The 23,639-nt window shown below is 34.3% G+C and overlaps 3 protein-coding genes and 1 pseudogene across 3 annotated transcripts; 3 read left to right on the top strand and 1 right to left on the bottom strand.

Annotated features, from left to right (window-relative positions):
• Positions 1 to 1,044: 1,044 nt before the first annotated feature.
• On the top strand, positions 1,045 to 4,485 carry LOC114715508 (putative leucine-rich repeat receptor-like serine/threonine-protein kinase At2g19230; the record flags this gene model as incomplete). Its single annotated transcript, XM_028900378.1, has 11 exons — positions 1,045 to 1,429; positions 1,524 to 1,659; positions 1,815 to 1,886; positions 1,984 to 2,055; positions 2,136 to 2,207; positions 2,505 to 2,647; positions 2,861 to 3,078; positions 3,175 to 3,301; positions 3,566 to 3,628; positions 3,718 to 3,907; positions 4,080 to 4,485. Coding segments are annotated over 11 exons (1,884 nt in total), but the record flags the coding sequence as incomplete, so codon positions are not given.
• A 2,261-nt stretch (positions 4,486 to 6,746) lies between these two features.
• LOC114715506 (GDSL esterase/lipase APG-like) lies at positions 6,747 to 8,933 on the top strand. Its single transcript, XM_028900376.1, has 5 exons — positions 6,747 to 7,033; positions 7,392 to 7,522; positions 7,596 to 7,829; positions 8,081 to 8,336; positions 8,460 to 8,933. The coding sequence occupies exons 1-5, from the start codon at positions 6,790 to 6,792 to the stop codon at positions 8,654 to 8,656; spliced, it is 1,062 nt and encodes a 353-aa protein (XP_028756209.1). The 5' UTR covers positions 6,747 to 6,789; the 3' UTR covers positions 8,657 to 8,933.
• Positions 8,934 to 9,498: 565 nt separating this feature from the next.
• LOC114715507 (protein CHUP1, chloroplastic-like) lies at positions 9,499 to 12,493 on the bottom strand. The gene is made up of 4 exons (XM_028900377.1): positions 12,264 to 12,493; positions 12,078 to 12,169; positions 10,679 to 11,461; positions 9,499 to 10,594 (listed from the first exon to the last, which is right to left on the bottom strand). The coding sequence occupies exons 1-4, from the start codon at positions 12,409 to 12,411 to the stop codon at positions 9,755 to 9,757; spliced, it is 1,863 nt and encodes a 620-aa protein (XP_028756210.1). The 5' UTR covers positions 12,412 to 12,493; the 3' UTR covers positions 9,499 to 9,754.
• Positions 12,494 to 21,182: 8,689 nt separating this feature from the next.
• Positions 21,183 to 23,059, top strand: LOC114715509 (profilin-3-like; annotated as a pseudogene).
• The last annotated feature ends 580 nt before the right edge of the window (positions 23,060 to 23,639 follow it).

Below are 23,639 nucleotides of genomic sequence, written 5' to 3'. Positions count from 1 at the left end.
AGCTTGAAATGGTACGAAGCTTTCCGGAGGGAGACAGAAACTGTTACACTCTAAAACCAAAGCAACGCCAAAACAAAGATAACAACAACTACAATTATCTTATTAGAGCTGTGTTTGCATATGGCAATTATGACAACAAAAACCAACCTCCTTCCTTTGACCTTTACTTTGGTTCTAACTTTTGGGACACTGTTCGAGTCCCTAATGGAAGTTTCTGCCAATACTACGAGATTATACATCCTCCTATCGACATAATACAAGTGTGCCTTGTTAACACTGGACAAGGCATTCCTTTTATTTCTGCTTTGGAGTTGAGGCCCTTGAATCACACTCTCTATTCCATTTCTCTTCCCCTGTCTCTTCAGGTCCGCATTGACGTTGGCACTGGCCGCGTCCCAATTCTTACCAGGTAATATTCTTTCCCTTTTGCTACATATATTGCTGAGACTAAATTTAAACATAACCCCCTCGAACTTTTGTATCTATTGATGTTTATGATGGAAATTTAATAGTATGGGATATTAAGTTACATTACGTAATATGTGGTAACTAATGCTTCAAGTTATTTTAGAATTATTTAATTAATTATTTGTAGAATAAGTCAAAAGAGTCCCATCTAAATTGGCTTGCTTCCTAAGTCAAAAGTGTCTTATCTAACAGTGGCTGCCTCCCTAAGTCAAATTTTCTTATTTCCCAAGTTAGTACACCTATATAAAAGCATCAACTGTAGTTAATAAAAAGTGTGATCTTTCTGCCTTATGAATTGAACTATTTATTGTTTATGATTCCTCTTTCTCCAACAGTTTAAGTGGACTAGTTCTCTCTCTCTCCCCTTAACAGCTAACTTTTAGGATAAGATCATCCATCCCACTTAGGTACCCTTGATATGAGAGCTAACAAACAAGTTAATAGCAATTTGTCTCTTGTAATTGCAGAGATAATAACTGTTACTCATAACACAGGTATCAAGACGATGTGTACGATCGAGTGTGGCTGTTGTATGATTTTGACACATATTATCGTTTAAACACGTCAGCAGAAATAAGAGCACAAGATTCCAGTTATAAGCTGTCATCAGAATTATTAAGCACAGCAGCACAGCCGCGTAATAGTTCCATCCCCTTAGCATTGAATTGGATTTATGATGCATCTTTCCAATATTACGTGCTCCTCCACTTCGCCGAAATTCAAAAGCTTCCCCCTCATCACAGAAGAATTATCAATGTCACTTTTGATGATATAAACTTCATCTCTCAGCCTCTTGAATACTTGAAGCCTGTCACTCTAAGTTCCAAGATGGCAAGTAATAACGGTAATGTCCGTTTCACAATCAGGGCAGCTTCTGAATCTGACGCTCCTCCCATCCTCAATGCCTTTGAAATATACAGATACACCCCACTGCCAAATTCACCAACAAATGCAGAAGATGGTAAAGCCTAATGCTTATGAATTTGTAATTAGGTGTGTTTATGGAAATTTCTCAACAGGGTTGTTTTGTTTCTTATTGGAAATTGTATACACAGTTAATGCTATCATGGAAATCAAACGTACATATGGAATTTCTAGAATCACTTGGCAAGGTGACCCATGTATTCCATCTAACTTACGATGGGAAGGTTTGGGTTGCAGTGCTGACAACAATTCAAGGATCATTTCATTGTAAGTAGTACTGTATTGCTGCTCCTATTTATGATTTTTTAATTTGAAACAAATTCATGGTTATAAATTAAGATATCTGATTTGATGGTGTATGTGTTATAAATTTCCTCAGGTTTCTCTTCCTTATTTGATTTGTTTTGGTGACAAAATCGTAGGAACCTAAGCTTAAGCAAATTGACAGGACAGATAGCTCCTTCATTTGCCAATCTGCAGAACTTGGAGTCCTTGTAAGTTTTTAACAGGGGACAGATCCTAACATTCAACTCTTTGGTTCTTATTAAATATTTTGGTATTAACATTAGTGTCTTTTTTTTTCTTTGGTAGAGATTTGTCAAATAATGAATTGATCGGACAACTGCCAGAATTTCTTGCTGATCTTCCTAATTTGAAAGTCCTGTGAGACCTCAATATACATCTTAATTTTCATGCTCTGATATGTGAAGTAAAGTATCTCAAAAACAAAATTCATGTTTCAGTAATTTGACTGGAAACAAGCTCACAGGTTCAATTCCAAAGGCTTTGAGGGAAAAGGCTGATCTGCAGCTAAGGTGTGCTTGCCTTCAATACCAAATTCAGATTCTGGTTTATTCAGTCTGTCAATCTTGCATTATATTTGCTTATAACATTTTTTTCCGGGAAAAATGGTTAAGTAGTTCTCTTTAATTTTGTCTGTGAATAATATTCTTGTGTTCATGTACACCCTCATGATTGGTTGTTGTTGTTGTACGTACACCCTCATGACTCCCCAGTTTTAGCTGCGATATCTGTGAAAACGCAGTGTACATGTCATTACTTCTCTTCATTTGCTCAAAACTCTCTAATGTTTTATCTTCTTATTTTAACAGTGTATCCAGCAATCCAGGCCTCTGTCAGAAAAATTCATGCAAAGAACACAAGTTTGTAATTCCTCTTATTGCATCAATTGCAGTTTTGGTCCTAATTATCATTCTTTCTTTGATAATTTGGAGACTCAGAAAGAAAAGACAAGGTATATATAACACGAATGTTTCCTGAATATTTGCACATAGTAGTTACAAGCACAGATGTGTTTTGCAATTGTAACATCGCTGAGATGAGAAGTTAGAAACCTTTCATCCATGCTTGTTCTATCTCACGTTGAATAACCATTGAGACATAGGATGGTACTTGCGCAGTAAATTTTTTGATACACTTCTATCTCACATTTAATATAATGATGCAGTTTTGTCAATCAAATCCCAAAAGATGGGAATTCTAAAACAAAGGAGTCGAGAATTTTCTTACTTACAAGTTCTCCGCATCACCAACAATTTCAAAACTATCATCGGAGGAGGAGGATTTGGGAAAGTTTATCTTGGCACTTTAGAAGATGATACTCAAGTTGCAGTAAAATTACTTTCTCCATCATCAAAGCAAGGGTACAAGGAATTTGAATCAGAGGTTAGACATGAAATTCCAATGTTTTCAAATATATGCAAATTGAGTGGCCAACTATTATATTATTCATTTATGATCATGGAGCCTTTTAACTTGTAGGTTCAACTCTTAGCGGTTATTCATCACAGAAATTTGGTTTCGCTTGTTGGATATTGTCATGAAAATGACATAAAAGCATTGATTTATGAATACATGGATAATGGGGACCTCGGCCAACTATTATCGGGTTTGTCTTACATAGAAAACCCTGTGGCATCACTGATGGTGTGACTTTAGTCTGTTTTTCATGCATTAAACACATTTATATAGATAATGTGATCTCATTAATAGATAATAAAGGCAAGATAGTAAATACTGCAACTCAAATCACTCACTTACTTTGCTATGGTTAAATCTGGCCGGTCAAACACTTTAAATTGCTTCATAATTATATATATACATGCTTTTTGATCCTGAAGCACCTTGCTCAGAGGCAAATTTATATTTGCAGAGAAAAACTCAAATGTTTTGAAGTGGAATGAGAGACTTCAAGTCGCAAATGATGCAGCAAAAGGTGACCAAACTACCATATGTTGATCTTTTCTCTACCTAACAGGCTTTATTATATTTACCTCTTTCTTATATAGTCCAGTGGGGTTGCAGGATTGGAATATCTTCATAATGGTTGTAAGAATCCTATAATTCATAGAGACTTGAAGCCATCCAACATTTTATTGAACAAATATAAGCTAGCCAAGATTGCTGATTTTGGACTGTCTAGAGCATTCACAAATGAAACAGACTCACATCTATCAACTCAACCTGCTGGTACACCTGGTTACATTGATCCAGAGTAAGTGTTTGTCATCTAAATGAAAAAATCTAAGGAAATTTGTCCAAAAAAGAAAAAAACTACGGACAACGTAATATTTGGTTTCAATTCATTAATTAAAATTTTTTTAAACCCTACCTGTTATAATAACCAAAAAAAATCCGTTTGACCTAATTACATGTTATCCTTGCAGATTTCAGAGATCTGGAAACCTAAATAAGAAAAGTGATATTTATAGTTTTGGGATGATTCTCCTTCAACTGATAACTGGTCATCCTCCAATAGAGAAAGGACCTGAGAATGTTAGTTTCATTCTTGATTGGGTTCATCCGAAAATTGAATGTGGGGATATTGAGGGCATTGTTGATCCAACATTAGCTGGAGAATTTGGTGTTACATCAGCATGGAAAGCTGTTGAAGTAGCCATGGCATGTATCTTACCAACTCCAACCCTAAGGCCAGAAATAAGTTACGTATTGCAAGAACTACAAGAATGTTTAGCTATGGAGATGGACCATCCAAGGACGAATAGCACCACAAGTGATTCCCTCCATTATACTGTGAACTGTGAATCAGTGACTACTCTCTCTGCTAGGTAGCCACAAGTATCTCACTTCTGTTTCTGCTAAACAAGACTAAGCTTTTTATGCTTGTACGTTTTAAGGATCATTTTATATAAATCCGTCTCATGTTTACATGAGTATGGTGAAAGAATAATTTGTTCTTTGTTACAGGTCTTTGAAGGCTTTAACCCAATATTGAGTCTCACTTGATAACATTATTGAAGGAAGCAACAAATAAAACAGCGGAATGATTAAAAAATATATTATTAAATATAGAAGTTGAGTATACCTGTCAGGAAAACCAAGGAAAATGTTCAAATTATGGATGCATTGCAAGAAGATAATTCAAAAGCAGAACAGAAAAAAGTAAAGGTTGAAACTTAAAGGATTCAAATGAGATGCTGGCCTCTCATAATAAATAATTAGATATGCTATCTGTCAATAGATATATGCATATATTAATAATAAATGCACAAGAAGATGTACCTAACTCCAATCGACCTAAATTTCCCTTCGACATAGACAGATTGCTGGGTCCAAAGCGTCTCAGAACGAGAAGAACATATTAGTGTCCTTCACTAATTGCAAAACGCGTCATGTCTAGCTTTGACCAAACCGATTTATTTTTTTTGCCAACCAAACCGAAAAAGTTACCCTTATATATTCCCTCAAAAGTCATGTCCTATATTTTTTTTACTTTTGCAATCCATTATTACTAATTAGTACTTACTATTTAACAGAGCTCTGTTGCCCAAAACTTACCCCTAAAGGTGGGTACTGTGTTCAAATGCTGTGGGGCCAAAACTAGCTTTCAAGAGAGTAAATATCAGTTCATGCAGTAGCAGTGATATGAAATTGAAATAAAATTAAAGAGGCCCATGCTATATGTCCCATCTGGCATCTTTAAAGTTCATTAGCAGTAAATGCTGATGGTAACATATAACCAACTTCTTTTGTTAAGGACTCTGGAAGGTTTAAGCTTAACCAGACATATAAAGTTTGGTTCTTTGGCTAAGTCCCTTTCTGGCTTGTGAATCTGGTAATGGTCATCAAGATGGAAAGGGAATATCGTAAACTAGACCCAAAAAAAAAAAAGGGTTGTGTTTAAATATAGCCACAAGCTAAAGCTATATAACAAGACAGTTAGATCGAGGAAGTTGATTCAGACAACTTCTATATTCATCAAGTTGATATGAATGTGAGAGTATATTTCTAAGATCGACATATTAAAAAAAAAAAATTACAGTCTCCAACAAAGCGAATAAAAAATTCTTTCCGGATAGGAATAAGGAATACATGTATTCACCTTTCTTTTGCAGGAAATCCAAAGACATCCTCCGTGGTAGTACTGTTCTTATATTTTTCTTCTAAACAGGAAGTTCATAACTTCATAACAAAAATAATATGAGCAATTAAATTTTATTAACTTTTTTTAATATGGTTAACTTTATTGTACTTGCCACTCCTCTGATCTCCATAAATGTCATTTGGCTTTCTCCACCTTTGATAAATATTGCAAAAGTCTTCTCTGCCATTTACATTTTGTCGATTTCCTGTGTAAGCTTATGAGACTGATTGGATTTAAACTTCAAACTATAAATTCATTCTTAAAATGATAATTAAGACACCTAACTAATTTATTTTGAGAAAAAATACATTTTACATAAGTAGTTATTATATTGATAAAAAATACTAGTCCTAAATATAAGATTTACTTTATAGTATAATTTACACTACAAAGTGCATATTATATTTTTTACAGAAGGTAGTAAAAAAATTTTATAGAGGGGATTTTCTTACTATATAAGTAATTTATTTGAATATTAATGATGATTCGAGATTCAATTAGATCATTTAAAAAAATAGGTGTCACTAGATATGTTCATGCCAACTTGTCACTCCTCACCAGTAGTCAACTTCTGCGTGCAACAACCGAAATAAATCCTGCACATGCAAGCTCACTGATGACCAAGTCCAAGGTTACAATGCCAGCTTTTACACTCGAAATATTCAACTACTCAGCTTCACCATAGTAAATGAACGGACTAAATTAAGCCGTAAAGTTGATTTCTTTGTGTTAAAAAGGATAGATACGAGCAATAATGACCATATAGTATCAGAAATAGGATGGAAGAATACACCATAGGCAAGGAATAGAACTGAATAGAATTCGTTCACCATTAATGCAGACATGACTGTTTGATGAAGCATTTAATGGACGTTCTCAACTCCCATCTTCCCCACTTCAATTATGGTCTCTTTCAGCTGCCATATAAGGATCTATTACCCAGTTAAGACCCTCCATTGAAGCTCCTTGCTAGCAAAGAGAAAACTGGGAAGATGAAGACCAGTCATAGAGAAACACTTATTCTGATCTTAGCATTTTTCTTCCTAACAAGAGGGAATGCACAAGATACACTTGTGCCTGCTATCATAACCTTTGGTGATTCTGCAGTTGATGTGGGAAATAATGACTATTTGCCCACTCTTTTTAAGGCAGATTACCCTCCCTATGGAAGAGATTTTGTCAACCATCAACCCACTGGAAGGTTTTGCAATGGAAAATTAGCTACTGATATTACCGGTAAGTGCAAAGCATCAACCTTGGAATTTTATTCACGGATCCATTTGTTTCCTTGAAAAATTTTTCCCATGGAAAAATTTGCTGTTAAATGCTTTCCTGCTAGTTTTTGTCGAAAACATATTCTCCCTGAACCTAAACTTTACTACGCGTTTTGAAAGGGGGAAATTCTTTATAAGGAAGTTTGTTATCGTTACTGTCATTTACCATGAGAGTCAACATCATCGTCAAAGCTCACCATGAGCTAATGTCTAGGTCCAGTAAAAAAATTTTATAATGAAAAAGCATTCAGGTGGCAAAAAAAAAAATACGAAAGTGAAGAGAAAGCTTGATCATTGTTGAGATTTTTCCTTTTTTGCAGCTGAAACTCTGGGATTCAAGAGCTATCCACCTGCATATCTTAGCCCACAGGCGTCAGGGAAGAATCTTCTTTTGGGAGCAAATTTTGCTTCAGCTGCCTCTGGTTATGATGAGAAAGCTGCTATTTTGAATGTAAGTTTTGAACCGGAAAATTTTGAATATGGCTTAAGAAAAAGCATGTTCACTCATTTTTTTGTTCTTGCAGCATGCAATCCCATTGTCTCAACAATTAAACTACTTCAAGGAATACCAAAGCAAGCTGAACAAAGTTGCTGGAAATCAAAAGGCAGCATCAATTATAAAGGGTGCATTGTACTTATTGAGTGCTGGAAGCAGTGACTTTGTTCAAAATTACTATGTCAATCCTTGGATCAACAAAGCCTTCACTCCAGATCAGTATGGTTCATACCTTTTGGGATCATTTCAGAGCTTCATCAAGGTATTTTGGTTATTTTTTCTCCACTATACACCAGAACAAATTATTTGGACAGATTAAAGGCATAAGCAGACTTGCATATATATGATTCGATAACAAAATTCTCAAATAGAACAGATCCATCATTATGCATTGTTTGTAGTTCTCTTTGCAACTAATCTGTGACATACTTGTGTATAATTTTATTGATCTTATTGTTTCTAGAAGGATTCTGCCTAGAATCTCTCTGATTCTCTGCTCTGTTTGAAACATAGGACTTGTATGGATTGGGAGCTAGGAAAATTGGAGTGACCTCACTCCCTCCATTGGGTTGCTTACCTGCTGCAAGAACTCTGTTTGGATATCATGAGAATGGATGTGTCTCAAGGATAAATACAGATGCACAAGCATTTAACAAAAAGATCAGCTCTGCCGCAGCAAATCTCCAAAAGCAGCTTCCTGGTCTCAAGATAGTTATCTTTGATATTTTCAAGCCTCTCAATGACCTTGTCCAGTCACCTTCAAAATACGGTATACATAACAGCTACACCAAGAATAAAAACTAACCACAAAAATCTTTTTCTCCTTTCTCTGAAAAAAAAAAATATGATGAAAATTATCTGATTTTTCTGTTTACACTTGTGATACTGGCAGGTTTTGTGGAGGCAAGAAGAGGTTGCTGCGGGACTGGAACTGTAGAGACAACATCATTATTGTGCAATCCAAAATCACCAGGGACTTGTTCTAATGCTACCCAGTATGTGTTTTGGGACAGCGTTCATCCTTCTCAAGCTGCTAACCAGGTTCTAGCCGATGCCCTAATTGTTCAAGGCATAGCCCTCATCTCATAAGCACTTATTAGTGACTACCTTGATCTCTATAAGACTTACTTGCACACCACTATTTCTCATGAAAGTGAAGCAGACAGTTATGTAATTTATTTATTATATTGTCTTAATGTTTCTGATAAATGTACTCATTTGGAGGCTCCTTCTGTTATGAAGCCATAAAGGGCACGACTTGTTACATTGCAAGAGATTGTGAGCAGTTCTAAAAGCAGATTGCAATTTATGTTCTGATTTTTATTTCACATTTAAGAAATAAGAATTTCTATACATTATCTCCAAAGAGATGGTTCTTTCTTGTACTGTTTTTCCCCCTCAATCTAGTAGCTTATACCATCAGAAAACAGAAGAAAAAATTGCTGATTAAAAACGAAAATTGCAAATCGCAGTTTGCTTTCTTTCGACAAGAATAACTAATAGGAAATAAACAGACGTTTTTCACTTGCTCATTAATAATTATTGACCAAAGAAATGAAAAGAAGAAACAATCTTCCCAGGGAATCACAAGCGTAATATAAACACAAATGTTCATTTGAGTTTTGGATAATACTGATCAATCGGAGTAGGGAATTATAGTAAGGTCTTGAGGCCAGCCGGCATATATGCCTCTGCAACGACTTCTTCCATGACTCTTCACCGTAAACTGAAGAGAACAATTAATCACACGCAAATTTCCAATCGTCCCACTTTTTTTGGGTCAAGTACCATCAGTTTTCTCCATTGTAAATTTAACAGTTTTTTTAAATGCTTTCCTTACGAAACGAAATGGCCTTCCACGTTTCAATGAGATGAAAGCAGATAGGGCTCTCTTCCCTTTTTTTTTGGGGGGGGGGGGGAGGGGAACAGAATTTTATGCTCAAAAAGGGAGCTTATTATTTCCTCTGAACTCCCAGATTAATATTGGTATATAATGATGCATGGTAACCCATGATTGAGAGTACACTCTTATTTATAAGACCGTTAGCCTCTGAATAGATCCTAACGGCCCATATGATACATGAGCATTTACTTCTGTATACCCTGTTAATCCAAAATCTTCACTTGATGACGAGGTGTTTGAAAAATGAAAAAGGGACCTGCTATACTTTTGTAAGTTAAAATGAACTATAGATATGATGCTGATCTCTTATGCAACTTGTCCGGGGCACTAACACCAGGGCCTTTTAAAGCTTCCGCATACTTCACCAACTCGGCTTTCGCTGTGTCTAAGGAATCTGGCAAAGAGCCAAGTCGGTTTTTTAAATCTCCCAAACCTAACTTGCTATGAATGAATCTCTCTGATCCTCCTACTTCAATGCTATTCCTCATTTTCCCCTTTTTCTCCTTTAACTTTGTCGCCCCATGCGAATCAAAGGAAGTTCTAGATGTCCAAGTGGGAGTTGCAAATTCATTCCAGTGACCTACAGCTCCAGCATCATTTTCTGTTACAATGCTGGGACTAAAATGTGAAAATTCGCTACCTTCTTGATGATGATCGTGGCCATGTTTGCCTCGTAGCAACCGTCTAAGCTTTCTGAAAATTTTAGCCTTGCTTGAGGTGTTAGTTTTGGCAGCAGATGAATCATCAACAGAAGAATTATCATCACACTCTGCAGAGTCTGTGAGAAAAGAAGCCAGGGAGAGGAAGGACCACCGATCTGAATCATAGTCTATCATGGGAACTCCTCCTTCCCCTATGCCATCAGTAGTCGCATATTCAAATATAAGCTGCTTGGCTTTCTTCTCAGACGCAGGGCTCAAGGTTTTGCTTAGATCCCTTGCTACCGTTTTACCAGGTGGAGGTTGATAATTCCGCAGTTCATATCTTAGACAGGCATTTATCCACCGCAGATACACCAACTCCTCAACATCTAAACACCGATCAGCTTGTAGTCGCTCAGTTTCCTTCATTAAGTCCTCATTCTGTTGTCTAAGACGGTCATTTTCTTCCTTCAAAGCATCTACCTGCATCCAAAAGTATATATGACTGTCAGGTAAAACTACATTCCACGATAACTAAAGGATGTAGGTCGACCATAATCTTATTACCTCAGGTTTTTCCAGAACAGAATTCGCAAGGATCTGAGTAGAATCCAATCTCTGAGCCAATTCAGAATTTTCTATCTGCAATCTCAAATTAGATTTCCTCAACTCTTCTGCCTCAGACTCCAGATCCTTTAGTTTTTGCAGTTTTTCTTGAATACCTTGATCACTAGCAGCAACTTCTCTTTCTTGCTCTTGCAACTTAGCAACTCTTTTTTGAAGGGCTAAGATCTGTTCCCTATTCTGTTCAGCTTCGAGCCTAAGTTTCTTCTGGAGCAGTTGGACTTTGGCTTTAGCAGCCTCAAGCTCAGCCTCCACTTTAGCATGATTAGCCACTTGAGCCTCCAATGCCAGGTTCTCAGACTGCAATGTCTCAACCTTTAGATTTAACATCTTCATCTCTGTAATGGTTATCTTCAATCGATTTTGGAGCTCCATCGCAGCTTTTTCTTGCTCTCTCAGACCACAGTACTCAAGCAGTTGAACCTCAAGATCTTTTTCCCTCTCCTGAAGCATTTCAATTTTGCTCCTGAGACGCAGGATCTCTTCCTCATAGTCATCCTTTTGTGGAATTACGTGTGCTTTAGGAGATTCTACCATTGATCTTGGTGTTTCTTCATCTTTCTTATAAGAATCTCCAACAAGAGTGACTCCAAAGTCTAACTCCTTCTCAAGATCATTAAACTCAGGTAAGAGGAATTCATCTTCTTCACCACTTCTTTTACAGCTTGGAGAGAGACCAGATGGGGAATTCTCAACCATCACTTTACTGACGCACGTTTCTTCTTGCTGCATAGATATTTGTCATTATTTCCTTGTTTTAGTCAAGTAGTGATGCACAAAATTCCAGTTCTAAATGCATGGAATAACTGGAATTATTCATTTCTCTAAAGTTTTGTAGGGAAGTTTTTGCATGAATGCTACTTTCTTTGGCAATAAAATTTTATTGACAAATGTATACGTGCATAGCAGTTTATAGCCATTTTCAATATTTTTTCTGCAGATGATAAAAATTGTCACCAAGGAAAAAATTCGGAGACAAAATGATTGAAACAGAGGGCGTTCCAGTTGGAAATAAATTGGCAGTAAGAAAAATACCCCTAGCTTCCTACACAAGTTTCTTTTCACAGCTCCTGAAAGATTTCTATATAACTGATATGAAAAAGATGTCGCCAAAAACTTCAGAACAGTTGACGAGTATTTCCATTTTGAATATGAAATCAAGGGGAAATCAACGGAAAAGATTATTTTCTAAAATTGGAAATGGCTTGAATTCCTACTAATCATGCAGAAGATGAGCCAATTGTTTGGTATCTGGAAAGAAGTTCACCAGTCTATCAATAATTCAATATCAATACCAAAAGTAAAGTTCAGCAAACATTCTGGAGTATTTTCTATTACTCACAGTATCCAGAATATGTCCATCCGAAACAGTGAAGCAAGGAATAGATGCTGCCTTTATAACATGAAGACCATCTTCGTATTGATCTCTACCACCTAAAAAATGTGTTCATCATTCAAATCAAATCCAGGAGGGAGAGGGAAAGAGACAGGAATATTGAAGTTTAGAGGGGAGAAAAAACAAACAAACCTGAAGGGCGGCTTGAGGGTGGAGTAGTAGAGGGCTTCATTCTTCTTGTTCTTAGGCGAGAGAAGAGAAATCCAGCAACTGAAAAAACTAAAGCCACACCAACTTTCAGTAGAATTGGATTTATATCTGTCTTCCCTCTCACCGTCATATTCAAGAATCCTTGGTTGTTTTATTCGTCAAGACAGAAGGAGAGATCATGGATCGTCATCATCACCATCCTCCATCATCTCAATCCCGTGAAAAGAACCTGCGAATGAGACATATTTCTGGTTTATACCAAGAAACACAACATGAGAGCCAAGGAAAACCTGCACAATAACTTGGAATATCCTACACCTCCGAGTCTAGAAACTGCAGCCTTTCAAATAACAAGAAAATTGACTCAAAAGTTTAAAAATAGCAGCTCAAGATGGATTCTAAATAAGACATTACACAGACCAAAAAAGTATGGGAAAAGAACGTAATTAATCACCCACACACACAAGCAAGAATCAGTTCATATTATTCAGAACAAGAGTAAGGAAGATGAAATACCCCAAACCTACGAAAAAATATCCATAACTAGTGTACAAAAAGGCTATAAGAAGAAATTTTGCCATATAAAGAACCATAATCGAATGTGTTGGCTTCAATCATGAACTGTTTCTACCAGAAAGGGATCGAAGGGGTCAGAAAAACTAAAGGAGGGAAAAAGCACATGATCAATCATCAATGAAACTAGGGGGATCGCCGGGGAAAAAAAAAAAAGAAAAAGAAAAAGAAATAAGCAAAAAGCAACTCATATCATTCAAAACTAGAGCAAGGAAAATAAATACCTGAAAACCCAACCCAGGTCTGCATCAAAAAAAGCAATAACAGAGCTTCTATTTCACCTTCCACTGAGAAAAGATAGAAGTTTTATATTTGTACGACACGTATCGAGCACTTCGGCTTAAATTGAGAAAGCTCAGAACTACCAGGTCAGATTGATCATCTCAGAGAGATTAAATAGACTACAGAAGAGATTAAGAAGAGAAACGCACATGATCGAACACCAACGAAACTCAGGGGATCATTAAAACACATAAAAGAAACAAGCAAGAATAATTCAAACCATTCAAAACCTGAGTAATGAAGACAAATACCTAAAAACCAACCCAGACTGACATCAAAAAGAAGCAAAGACAGTATAGAGAACCAAAGTTTTACCTTTATATGATCGTGATCAAAGAGCTAAACTGCAATTCAATAAGCTAGCTGAAGGAGGTGACGTTTCGCTATTTTTTGAGAGTAACAGTCCTAATTCTGAAACTTATAATTGCGTGTATCTGTTTGTCACTCTCATGAGGCATGAGAACAATCGGGTACCGACGCAACCTTATAAAAGGTAATGTCTTTACCTACAAACATTGGCCACAAATTTTGTCCCCATGTAATGCTGACTGCAACGTGGAAACTGGGGGTCGTCGTCAGAGTGATAATTTGTGAAGAAATTGTTGCGTCAGAGGAGAGAGAAATTAAAGATTCTGGCTTGAAACTTGGCAACTAGTGAGAGAGGAAACTGTAGAACGCTGTGTCCCAACATCTGTTATAGCACTAACAATTAACAATAGTGTCGACCTTAATTAAGCGCTCTTTCGGTTCAGTCAGTGTTCCCTCCATTAAGATCCTTTTTTAGCAGGCATGAAAATATTTATTCAGAAATTGTTAATTTACTTACCATCTGTTTTGAAGCTAACAACATTAACGTTTTCCCCCGACATTAAGAGCATGAACTCATGAAGTTACAAGCGAGATGTAGCCTGCAACCTCCTATCATACAGAGCTTTTATGTCATTAAAAGCAACATTGTTTCACATTATCCAAAGAACGAGGCAGAATGTGCAAAACGAGTAAAATTAAGAATAAGAAACTTTACGCGGTGCTTAATTGTATCATAAGGCAATTATAAAGCACACCAATTTGCTGTAATGTTTGAGAATACACATATTACGCAACCGCAAGTCAGAATCTCTAATTGAAACATTAAATGGGAAGCTTCCTTTAACCCCCAAAAGAAAAAATAAAAACAGGAATGAAAGACCTAAAATGATGAAGCTTCCCTTGCTCCGCTTGTTTTAGTTTCAGTCACAAAATATTAGCAGATGAAGGAAGCTGGACAGCCTTAAACCCATGCGCTAACTCTACCTACTCTTCCTCGTCTGTCTTCCAATAATTCCTCCTATGTGCAAGTTTTTTATTAGCAAAATGGTAGTTGCAATAATTTGGTTTAAATTTCAAGTCTTTAATCTTCACATAGATATGAATACAGTAACAATTTTGTTTAAAGGTCCTTTTGGCATAGGGAAAATAGAAAAAAGGGAAGGAAAAAAATGTTAATTACCACATTTTAAAAAATTAAAGAAGTGGAGTTAAAAGCTTTAAATTAATTTTTATTACTCTTTTATCTTACAACTTCACTTTATTAAAATTTTAAAATCCTACTTTTCAAATTTTTTAAATCGAACTCAATAAAGATTTTTTTCTTCTTCTCTCTCCTCCATTTCCCTCCAATCAAACAAACATAGGATAAGAGAACTTCAGCCGGCCGACAAATGGAAATCGGTTGGTTATTATATGGTGAGTTTCATTTTTTGCCTTTGTACACAACAAACTTTTCAGGGCAGCATTGTGTTGTTTCAAAAATAATATTATCTCCCTAATATAAAAATTAATTTGAGTTTTAATTTGATCCTAAATACAAAATATCAATCCACTTTATCTTTAATATTTATTTATTTTGCCCTCAAATAATTTCTATAGTAGTTGCATATATTAAATTGTTACTATCAATTTATAATTCAAACATATACAATTAATAAGAGTACTTTAGAAAAGATAACATCTATTTATTACAAATAAGTAACTTAATTAATTTTTTTAATCTCTCAAAATTAATCAATTAAGTTTTATATTAAGGACCAAAGGTGGTAATATGATTTAACATAATTTATTGATTTAAAAATAAATAAAATTGGAAAACAAACAGAAATAGGAATAGGATTTTTGAATAATAAAATGAACGGTTTTTCATTGGTGTTTCAAATCCCATGTAACACTTAGGATTATTATCTAGTCTTTTTTTTTTAATAACAAACAGTAGAATTTATTGATCTAGATTGCCTTCTTTTTTTTTTTCTATGGCTGATTCTCTATACGATTGAAATGTAATTTTTTTTCCTAGAGATTATTGTAATATTTTGTTAAACGTGATATTCTAATAAAAAGGGTATTTAGAAAGCCTAATAAGTACTTTTCAAAAGTATTTTTTTATAAATTGAAACAAATTTATCTATATTTATTTTGTATAACGTAAAAACACTTTTAAAACTGTGATTTTGACCTTATCCAACTACCTCCAAAATGCATAACATCACCATATCATCATCGGGCCAATATGATGACTTTCGCATATCGTGTCAATTGAATTCACCAGACGCACGGTGGTCTATCTGTATGCTTCCCCAGTAATTAATGGTACCGTTGAGTCTTAATTGCACCATTTTGACTTCTTCGCCCCTTCAGTTCTCATCTCAATCATCAATTATTAATTTGGGACACACTTGTTTGGCTCAGCCATTTAAGTTTTAACCATACGCTTGCACTAATGCGTAAAAATACATTTGCAAGTGCAACACTTAATTTTATTTTTTTTTACGTTTGTAGTGTTTACAAAATATTACCCTCTTTTGTTATTACTCCTCCGTTCCTTATTATAAGAGACGAATAACCAAATTACGTTGATCAAAAAAGCAGTTAAAATTAGTTAAGAACAATCAATATAATTTTTTTTTCCAAAAATGCCCTCATTAATAAGGAGAGAGAGCATGAGAGAGAATAATTAAATTATTGAAAGAAAGAGAAGTGAGGGGAGAGAGAGTGTGAGTTGGAGACAATAAATATGGGTAAAATAGGAAATCAACACAAAAAAGTAGAGACAACTTTTAAGTGTCTCTTATATATAGGAACATGGCATAAGCATCAAATGTCTCTTATAATAAGGAACGGAGGGAGTATAAACTTCAAATAACTAATTTATAAATAGTAAATAATTAATTAAAAATAATAAATAGGTTAAAATATATTTTTGTTTGTAAAGATACCCTTATAATAAGTTAAAAAAATGATAAAAAATACATAGAAAAATGTGATAAAAGAGAAATAATTAAGAGTAACATTAGAAAAGATGCATTAAATATTAAGATAAATTCAAATTGAAACTTATAAAATAGATCATATTCCTTACCAAATTTGGAACTTATAAATAGGATTGGAGGGAGTACATGCTGATTTGAAAAAATAAATTATAAATTTTTTTCCAAGTTCGTACAACTATAGAAGCGTGATAGTTTTTTTTTTTTTAAGGCTAAAATATACAATTGTTCCTTAACTTTGTACAAGGTTTTCATTTAATCTTTTAACTTTAAAAAGCATATATTTGGCCATTTAATTCTAAAATCATTAGGCTTTAATAATGATTTTTTGTAATAAATCATGAATATTTTGAAAAATTAAACTTAACATGTTAGTATTTGAGAATATTTTATCAACATTTAAGATTTTAATGTCATCATTTTTTTTTTAAATTAGGATTAAAGAACTAAAAATATACTACCTCCAGTTCAAAATATAAGCTAAACTTTATCCATTTACGTTTATCAAGAAACTAATTAAAATTAGTTTAAATCAATAATATGTAAGTCATGTATTTTTTTTTCCCAGATCTGCCTTTATTAACAAAGAGAGTAAGTAAAAGATGTAATAAATGAATCAAAGAGGAAAGAAAATGTATGAGGATAAAATGTTTAGACAAAAGTGAACATTTATTAAAAAAAAACTAAGATCAAATTCTCTAACCAAATGTATATTTTAATTTTTTTTAAAAAAGCAAATAAGTAAACCGCCACGCTTTACGGAGAGCCAATTTCACAAAAGAAAAAATTCTTCATTTGATGTAATGGGTTTTTTAAGATATTTTTTCAATATGCAGTTTTTCGAAAAAATCTATAGCAATTTTACCTGTAAATTTCTCGTATCACCAAAAAATTCAAAAAATATTTACATACACCAAACATATTCACAATTAACAATTTAACATGATCCTGATTATTTTTATAAGATTAAAATAAAAAAAATCAGTCTTTGTTTTTAATCTCTTTTGTTAACGGGGTGTTTGTTTACCAAAAAAATTTTAAAAAAATATTTCTACGCAAGTCGAGATAAAATTTTAATTACATATTTATTTTACATATTATAAAATTATTTTTAAAATTATAACTTGATTTCTGTCCAAATATCCCGTGCGCGGTCCGATTCAGTCCATCAACATGTTTGAAATGCATTCTTGAAAGCTGAAATGATCTTGTGGTGTTTATAACGGCTGCGATGGTCACTTTTAGGCCCTTCCGTGCGGTTTAGGGTTGATTCATTGATGTGAGAAACAAGTCTTTGTCAATTCATTTAATACTCCTCCGGTCCTTATTATAAGACCCCATTTGACTTTTTATTTGGTCCTAATTATAAGACCCCAATCCATTTTGTCTCTTGTATTTATGCATTTTTTTCCAAGATAATCCTTCTAATAATGATAGTTTTAGCCAATATACTTAATTAGCAAGGATGTTTTAGAAATGACAACACTTATTTATTATAAATAACCAGCTTAACTTACTTCTTTAATCTCCTCAAATAAGTCAATTGGGTCTTATAATTAGGACTGGAGGAGTATCATATATACTTAGCCTCAATTCGTTTTAAAATTAAAGTATGTAAAGAATTAAATTATGTTTAAAAAAACATCTGAGTATGTGATGCGTTATCTAATCGTAAATTATGCCTTCTTAGAGCCGGGGAAGAATATATAATGCTTGAAGAATGCATATTCAAAACGCCAATATTTTATTTAACTATCTGAAATTTTGAATTGGATTTTTCCCCTTTTTCAAAAATAAAAGGGGCAATAGCATGATACCAAAAGCTGGTGGACCGGGATGTGGAGATCACGCATAGCTGAATCCAAGAAGTTGAAAGCAGTTGAGAAACTTGTCCATGTCTCTCCTATATCACTTTGGGCTGGGTTGCGGGCCGCATAGGAACATCTTTCAGGAGTCTCTGGTTCACGAGTCCAAGCGTTTGCATTTTTGTATGGATTGAAGATAGGCGATCCCAATTTAATACAGGCAGTGTTTGGCTCACACCAAAATTATTTTTGAAAAGTATTTTTTTTTAACAAATCAAAATAAACTTCTCCACGTGTTTACTTCATATATATGAAATTATTTTTAAAATTATGGTTTTTCTTCTACCCAAACACTCTCATAAAATATAAGCAACCATATAAAATAGTTTATAAGTATTTTTAATCATAATTTATAAAATATGAGATAAATATATTAGAAGAGTTCTGTCTCAACTTATATGAAATGTACTTATAAGTGTTAGTGAATACTATCTCAAATAAGCCCTAAAAGTTACTTAATTTCAATACATTAAAAGTTTAAATAAATTATTCTTTTTGGTTTGAGTTACAAAGGAAAATTGAGGATAAATTCCTCATTGAAAATTAATTAGTAAATGGGACCTAAGAATTTTGTGCAACTTAACTTCATTTGTATGCAATTTATCTTCCTTTGTGCGATGTGCAATTCAATTTCCCTTGTGTCCAGATGAAATTCTTTTATATGCAAGTCATCTTCCCTATGTGCAAACTAATTCCTTATATTTAAATAATATTCTGTGCAAACCATCTTTCCTCTGTGTAACTAGCCTTTTTGTATGTGTAACTAATCTTCTCTTGTGCAATCAATTATCGTAGATCCCATTTGCCAATTAAAATTTCAATGAGAGATTTACCTAATTTTTTCCAAGTTACAAAGGCTAGCCCAAGCTTGAAAGAATAGGCTAGGACTAACCTCTAATAAAGACAGTATTAACACTTAGCATAAAGACAGCTTGTCCTTTAAGAAAAAATAAATTTTACTACATATAGTCCTTGATATAACAATTAGAAAATTAATATGAGAATATTTTAAAAATTATATAAGTTGGTTATTTTGTCCAAATGTGCATTGATCTCCCTAAACTATTATAATCATGTGCATTGGATTGATAATTAGAATTACCTATTAGTAGAGAAACCCTTTGTAATCAATAGAGATATTTTCAAAAAAGATGAGAGACAAAGTGGTATTAAGGTCTTATATTTAAAACCAAATCTAATTCCCAAATAACTCTTATATTAATGACCAAAAGTAGTAGTTAATTATACCACCTCTGATCCTTAATATAAGATTTTATTTAATTTTTATTTTGATCCTAAATATAAGACCCCAATCCGTTTTGTCTCTAATATTTATGTATTTTTTTTCAAGATAGTCCTTCTAATAATGGTAGTTCTAGCCAATACACTTGATTAGCAAGGATATTTTAGGAAAGACAATACTTATTTATTACAAATAACTAACTTAATTTTTTTTCTTGATCTTCTCAAATTAGTCAACTAGCTCTTATAATTAGAACGGGAGGTAATAGTAAATGTTACATGATCCTACATATGTATAACATTAAATATATATACTACTCTATGAGTAAGGTAAATTAGATTTAAGACTAAATCCAGCCTCTAATTCAATTCTTATATCGGGAATAGGAATGAATACGTTTTTGGTTTCGTGATATTCATTTGGATGCAGGGTTGATTATTTGCTGTAGAATCCTCAATGTGAGAACCAAAAACAGTGTTAAACAAAACCAGATTAGAAAAGAGCATGGCTCACAGCAGCGCATGAACCCTTACCCTGCTTCATGCGCTGAACAAGTTATGACTTATTATTTGCTATATAGTGTGTAACTTTATGAGTACTTTGTCCAGATTAAGTGATCACATATATGAACCACATGTGTCTCGTTACTTTTTTCGTTCATCATGGCCGTTCCAAATCTAAAACTTTTTGAAGCCGGCGGATTTGGGAGACATGCCCCCCTGTGTCCACATGTGATTCAATTATCAGGTTTGGTAGCCTTCATCAAATGAGATGAGATTTATTCATATAAATAAAAAAACAATTACAAAACAAATAAAATAAATGATAATGCTCATAATTTATAATTAACTAGATGATGTAAAACAAACCAGTCATTTAACCTGTCATGATTAAAATAATTTAATTTAATTAAAATATATAATCTTCAAAATAGTAAATTTAAATAGAATATATTAATTTATAAGTAAATAAAATATTCATGTATGAATCACATATGTTCCAACAAAACGAAGCAACTAAAACACAAATTTAATGAATTGCTATTTTTGTTTAATTCAAAACAACATTGTTTCATGCTCAATAAGGACTAAAGAGAAGTTAAAAATACATATATAATTCAATTCAATAGTCTGACAAAAAACTCTTAATGGAATCAATTAAGGAATTAGTTCATTACTTTACTGGGCTAACTAAACAATCCGGTTTAAATTTTAATAATATCTCTTGCTATCTTGTCGCCCCAAAAAATTATCATAAATGTTAAATTGGACTATATATTTTTGTTATACACTTCCCTAATTTTAGGAATATGAGTTGATGGGTTACTGGGTTTTTAATTTTCTCAAAGGAAATAGAAAAAGAAATCATCCATCAAGCAGTGGAACCTACGGATCCAAAACTGGGAGAGGGGACAATATGATGAAAACCACGTGGCCGCGTATGGTGTGAGTAATAATAATGGTAATACCATGCCAGTCCTCTGAATGCACAACGTGAACGGCACTCATTCAATCTTTGTGATCTCATCAACGGCTCACAGCGTTCTTCATTTCGTTCTGGTGGGCCCCCCTCGATTTCCTCATTTTCTCCCCTTTTCTCTTTATTTATTTACGCCTCTCCCTTCCTCAGACCTCAATCCCCTTCGCTGCAAACCAAATCTGATTCAGTGCAAGATTACAGTATCAGTCCAATCCCACAAGTGTCTTAGTCCAAAATGTCGTGGCAGACGTACGTCGATGACCATCTCATGTGCGATATCGACGGCCACAACCTCACCGCTGCCGCCATCGTCGGCCTCGATGGAGCGTCTGGCTCAGAGCGCCTCCTTCCCTCAGGTTCTCTCTCTCTCTCCCCCCCCCTCGCTTAATCTCATTAGATCTGCTTCCTTTTGGTTCTGTTTGGTCTTGCCAACTGCATCACTGCTTCTTGATCTGCTTGGCTGCCTAGTGGCTAATTGATTGGCTTCAGATTTAAGAGAAAAATGTGGTTTTTGTAGTCATTTCTAATTTTTTATTCTTGGGGTTTCAATTTCTCCTAAAATGTTGATATTTTTATTGCCTTTATTGTGTGTATAATGAAGGAGCTGTTGCAATTTTTTCCCGTTCCCTAATATTGTGTTTCGTCGAAGGAAAAAATCAGTGGTGTTTGCTTGTATGTACTGAAATTTACATATCCATCAAACCCCACCAAGACAAAAATGCAGTTGAAATTGTGTTGGCCAGCTTTGATCTTTCACTCGTATTCTGGTGATGGAGTGAATACTCAGTCAAAACAAGTTTCTAGGTAGTGATAAATATCACAATGCTGATTTGTGCCTGAGAGAAAAGGAAGGAAAAAGACTTCGACGGCTGGTATTTGACTTAAGATTTAGGAATGTATGCATAGTAAAGAGTGAAATGGAAGGGGACAGGGTGAATTGAGGGATAAGGACCATGTAAGGATGCTGTCATTTCCAACTTCCGCATCATTTACTTTATCTATTCACTTTTACCAAGTTGGAGAAGTAATTCAGCCATTATACACCTCTGGCCTTTGCCATTGCTTTCTATTCTAAATGAAGCTGCATTAATGATATGATGTTCATTGGAGCTTTTTTTCTTATACAGTTTACACCTCAAGAAATTGCTGCCATCACTAAAGACTTTGATGAACCTGGCTCTCTTGCCCCTACTGGATTACACCTGGGCGGTGTGAAGTACATGGTCATCCAAGGAGAAGCCGGGGCTGTCATTCGTGGGAAGAAGGTGCTTCAGGCTTTCTTCTCTTCAATATGTTTTACTTTTATTCGTTCAATAGGACTAATGCAGCATAAGAATCCCTTCTTTACTCTTAGGCAACTATTCTGGATTATTATTATTATCTCATCATATGATTTTAGCTATATCTTTCCATTTAGGTTACAATGCAATTTATATCGTGTGAGCATTCTCGCGCTGGGTCTGCCTTGAAAGAATCACGATGAAGTTCAATGCATTTATATAGTATTCATTTTCGCGCGTGTTCCAAACTATTTCATTGTTGTTTATTAGTGGCGTAGCAAATAGGCACTGAGACAGATTAGTTCTGGTTTTGGCAATTAATTAGTAATGCATCTTCGAACTTGCAGGGTGCTGGGGGGATCACTGTTAAGAAAACCGGGCAAGCTCTGATATTTGGCATCTATGATGAACCTTTGACTCCAGGACAGTGTAACATGATTGTTGAGAGGTTGGGAGACTATCTGATTGATCAGGGGCTGTAGATCATTTCTCAACCGCACATTTTTTGCACATTTTTCATTTGATTTTGGGATTGCATCTATCTTCCTTTTTCCTATGTTCCTGAAATGATATTGGAGTTGTTTGTCAAAAAATAACCAAACGAGGAAAGCAAAGAAATTACTCTTATTTTAATTGCTATAGTTTTTCTCTCTTTTCAATGGGATTATCTTGATTTTTCTGTATTTATTTATTTTGGTGAATGATTTACTTAGATGGATTGTTTTTCAATATCATCTGGTATGTGATAAATTTGGTTGGTTGGTTGTTCTACTTCCAATTACACGTAGTCGTAAATTGGTTTTGTGATGGGAATGGGCAAGGCCCTTAGCTTTTATTTTGTGTTTATTGTTGCCATTTTTTTAGCATACAAGTAATTGAATATTAAAATTCAAGGGCCGATAGTGATATTGTGTTTTTCATGGATGTGATTGGCAAATGTGAATCGTGTGATCACAACCAAAAAAAAAAAAAGCAACTTATTATACAAGTTATTTGAGGGCATGAGATTCGAATTGCGTGATTGGATGTTTCGTCGGATATGTATTGATCTATATTCGTAGCAGACATTCTTCCTGCATGAGAGAGTTTGAGACAAGTTACCCTGTTCACTCCCTCATCCCTCTCTAAAATTCACGTAACATCTCGTCAAGGTTAAGCTCCAGCTTGAGTAGTGGAATTATGGATTCACGGCTTATCTCAATATCGTTGAAATGAGATTGAAAGTTGAAAGAGTTCAAATTTTATTTGGACATGGTAAATTTGTTTTTAACGAAGCACAATCCTAAGTATTATTAGGAATTCCCCGACCAGCCTTCATACCATAAATGTCAAGTATA

Source organism: Neltuma alba, unplaced genomic scaffold (assembly GCF_004799145.2).
Source record: "Neltuma alba isolate B1F8T4 unplaced genomic scaffold, ASM479914v2 tig00011594_pilon, whole genome shotgun sequence".
Lineage (NCBI taxonomy): Eukaryota > Viridiplantae > Streptophyta > Magnoliopsida > Fabales > Fabaceae > Neltuma > Neltuma alba.
This window is presented reverse-complemented; position numbering and strand designations above follow the sequence as displayed.

Excerpts from the sequence above, each read along its gene's own strand:
- LOC114715506 (XM_028900376.1), top strand. The coding sequence starts at position 6,790 with ATGAAGACCAGTCATAGAGAAACACTTATTCTGATCTTAGCATTTTTC. Across the intron at positions 7,034-7,391 it reads ATTAGCTACTGATATTACCG|CTGAAACTCTGGGATTCAAG; the intron begins GTAAGTGCAAAG and ends CCTTTTTTGCAG. Across the intron at positions 8,337-8,459 it reads CCAGTCACCTTCAAAATACG|GTTTTGTGGAGGCAAGAAGA; the intron begins GTATACATAACA and ends TGATACTGGCAG.
- LOC114715507 (XM_028900377.1), bottom strand. The coding sequence starts at position 12,411 with ATGACGGTGAGAGGGAAGACAGATATAAATCCAATTCTACTGAAAGTT. Across the intron at positions 12,170-12,263 it reads ACCCTCAAGCCGCCCTTCAG|GTGGTAGAGATCAATACGAA; the intron begins GTTTGTTTGTTT and ends CACATTTTTTAG. Across the intron at positions 10,595-10,678 it reads CTGTTCTGGAAAAACCTGAG|GTAGATGCTTTGAAGGAAGA; the intron begins GTAATAAGATTA and ends TTTTGGATGCAG.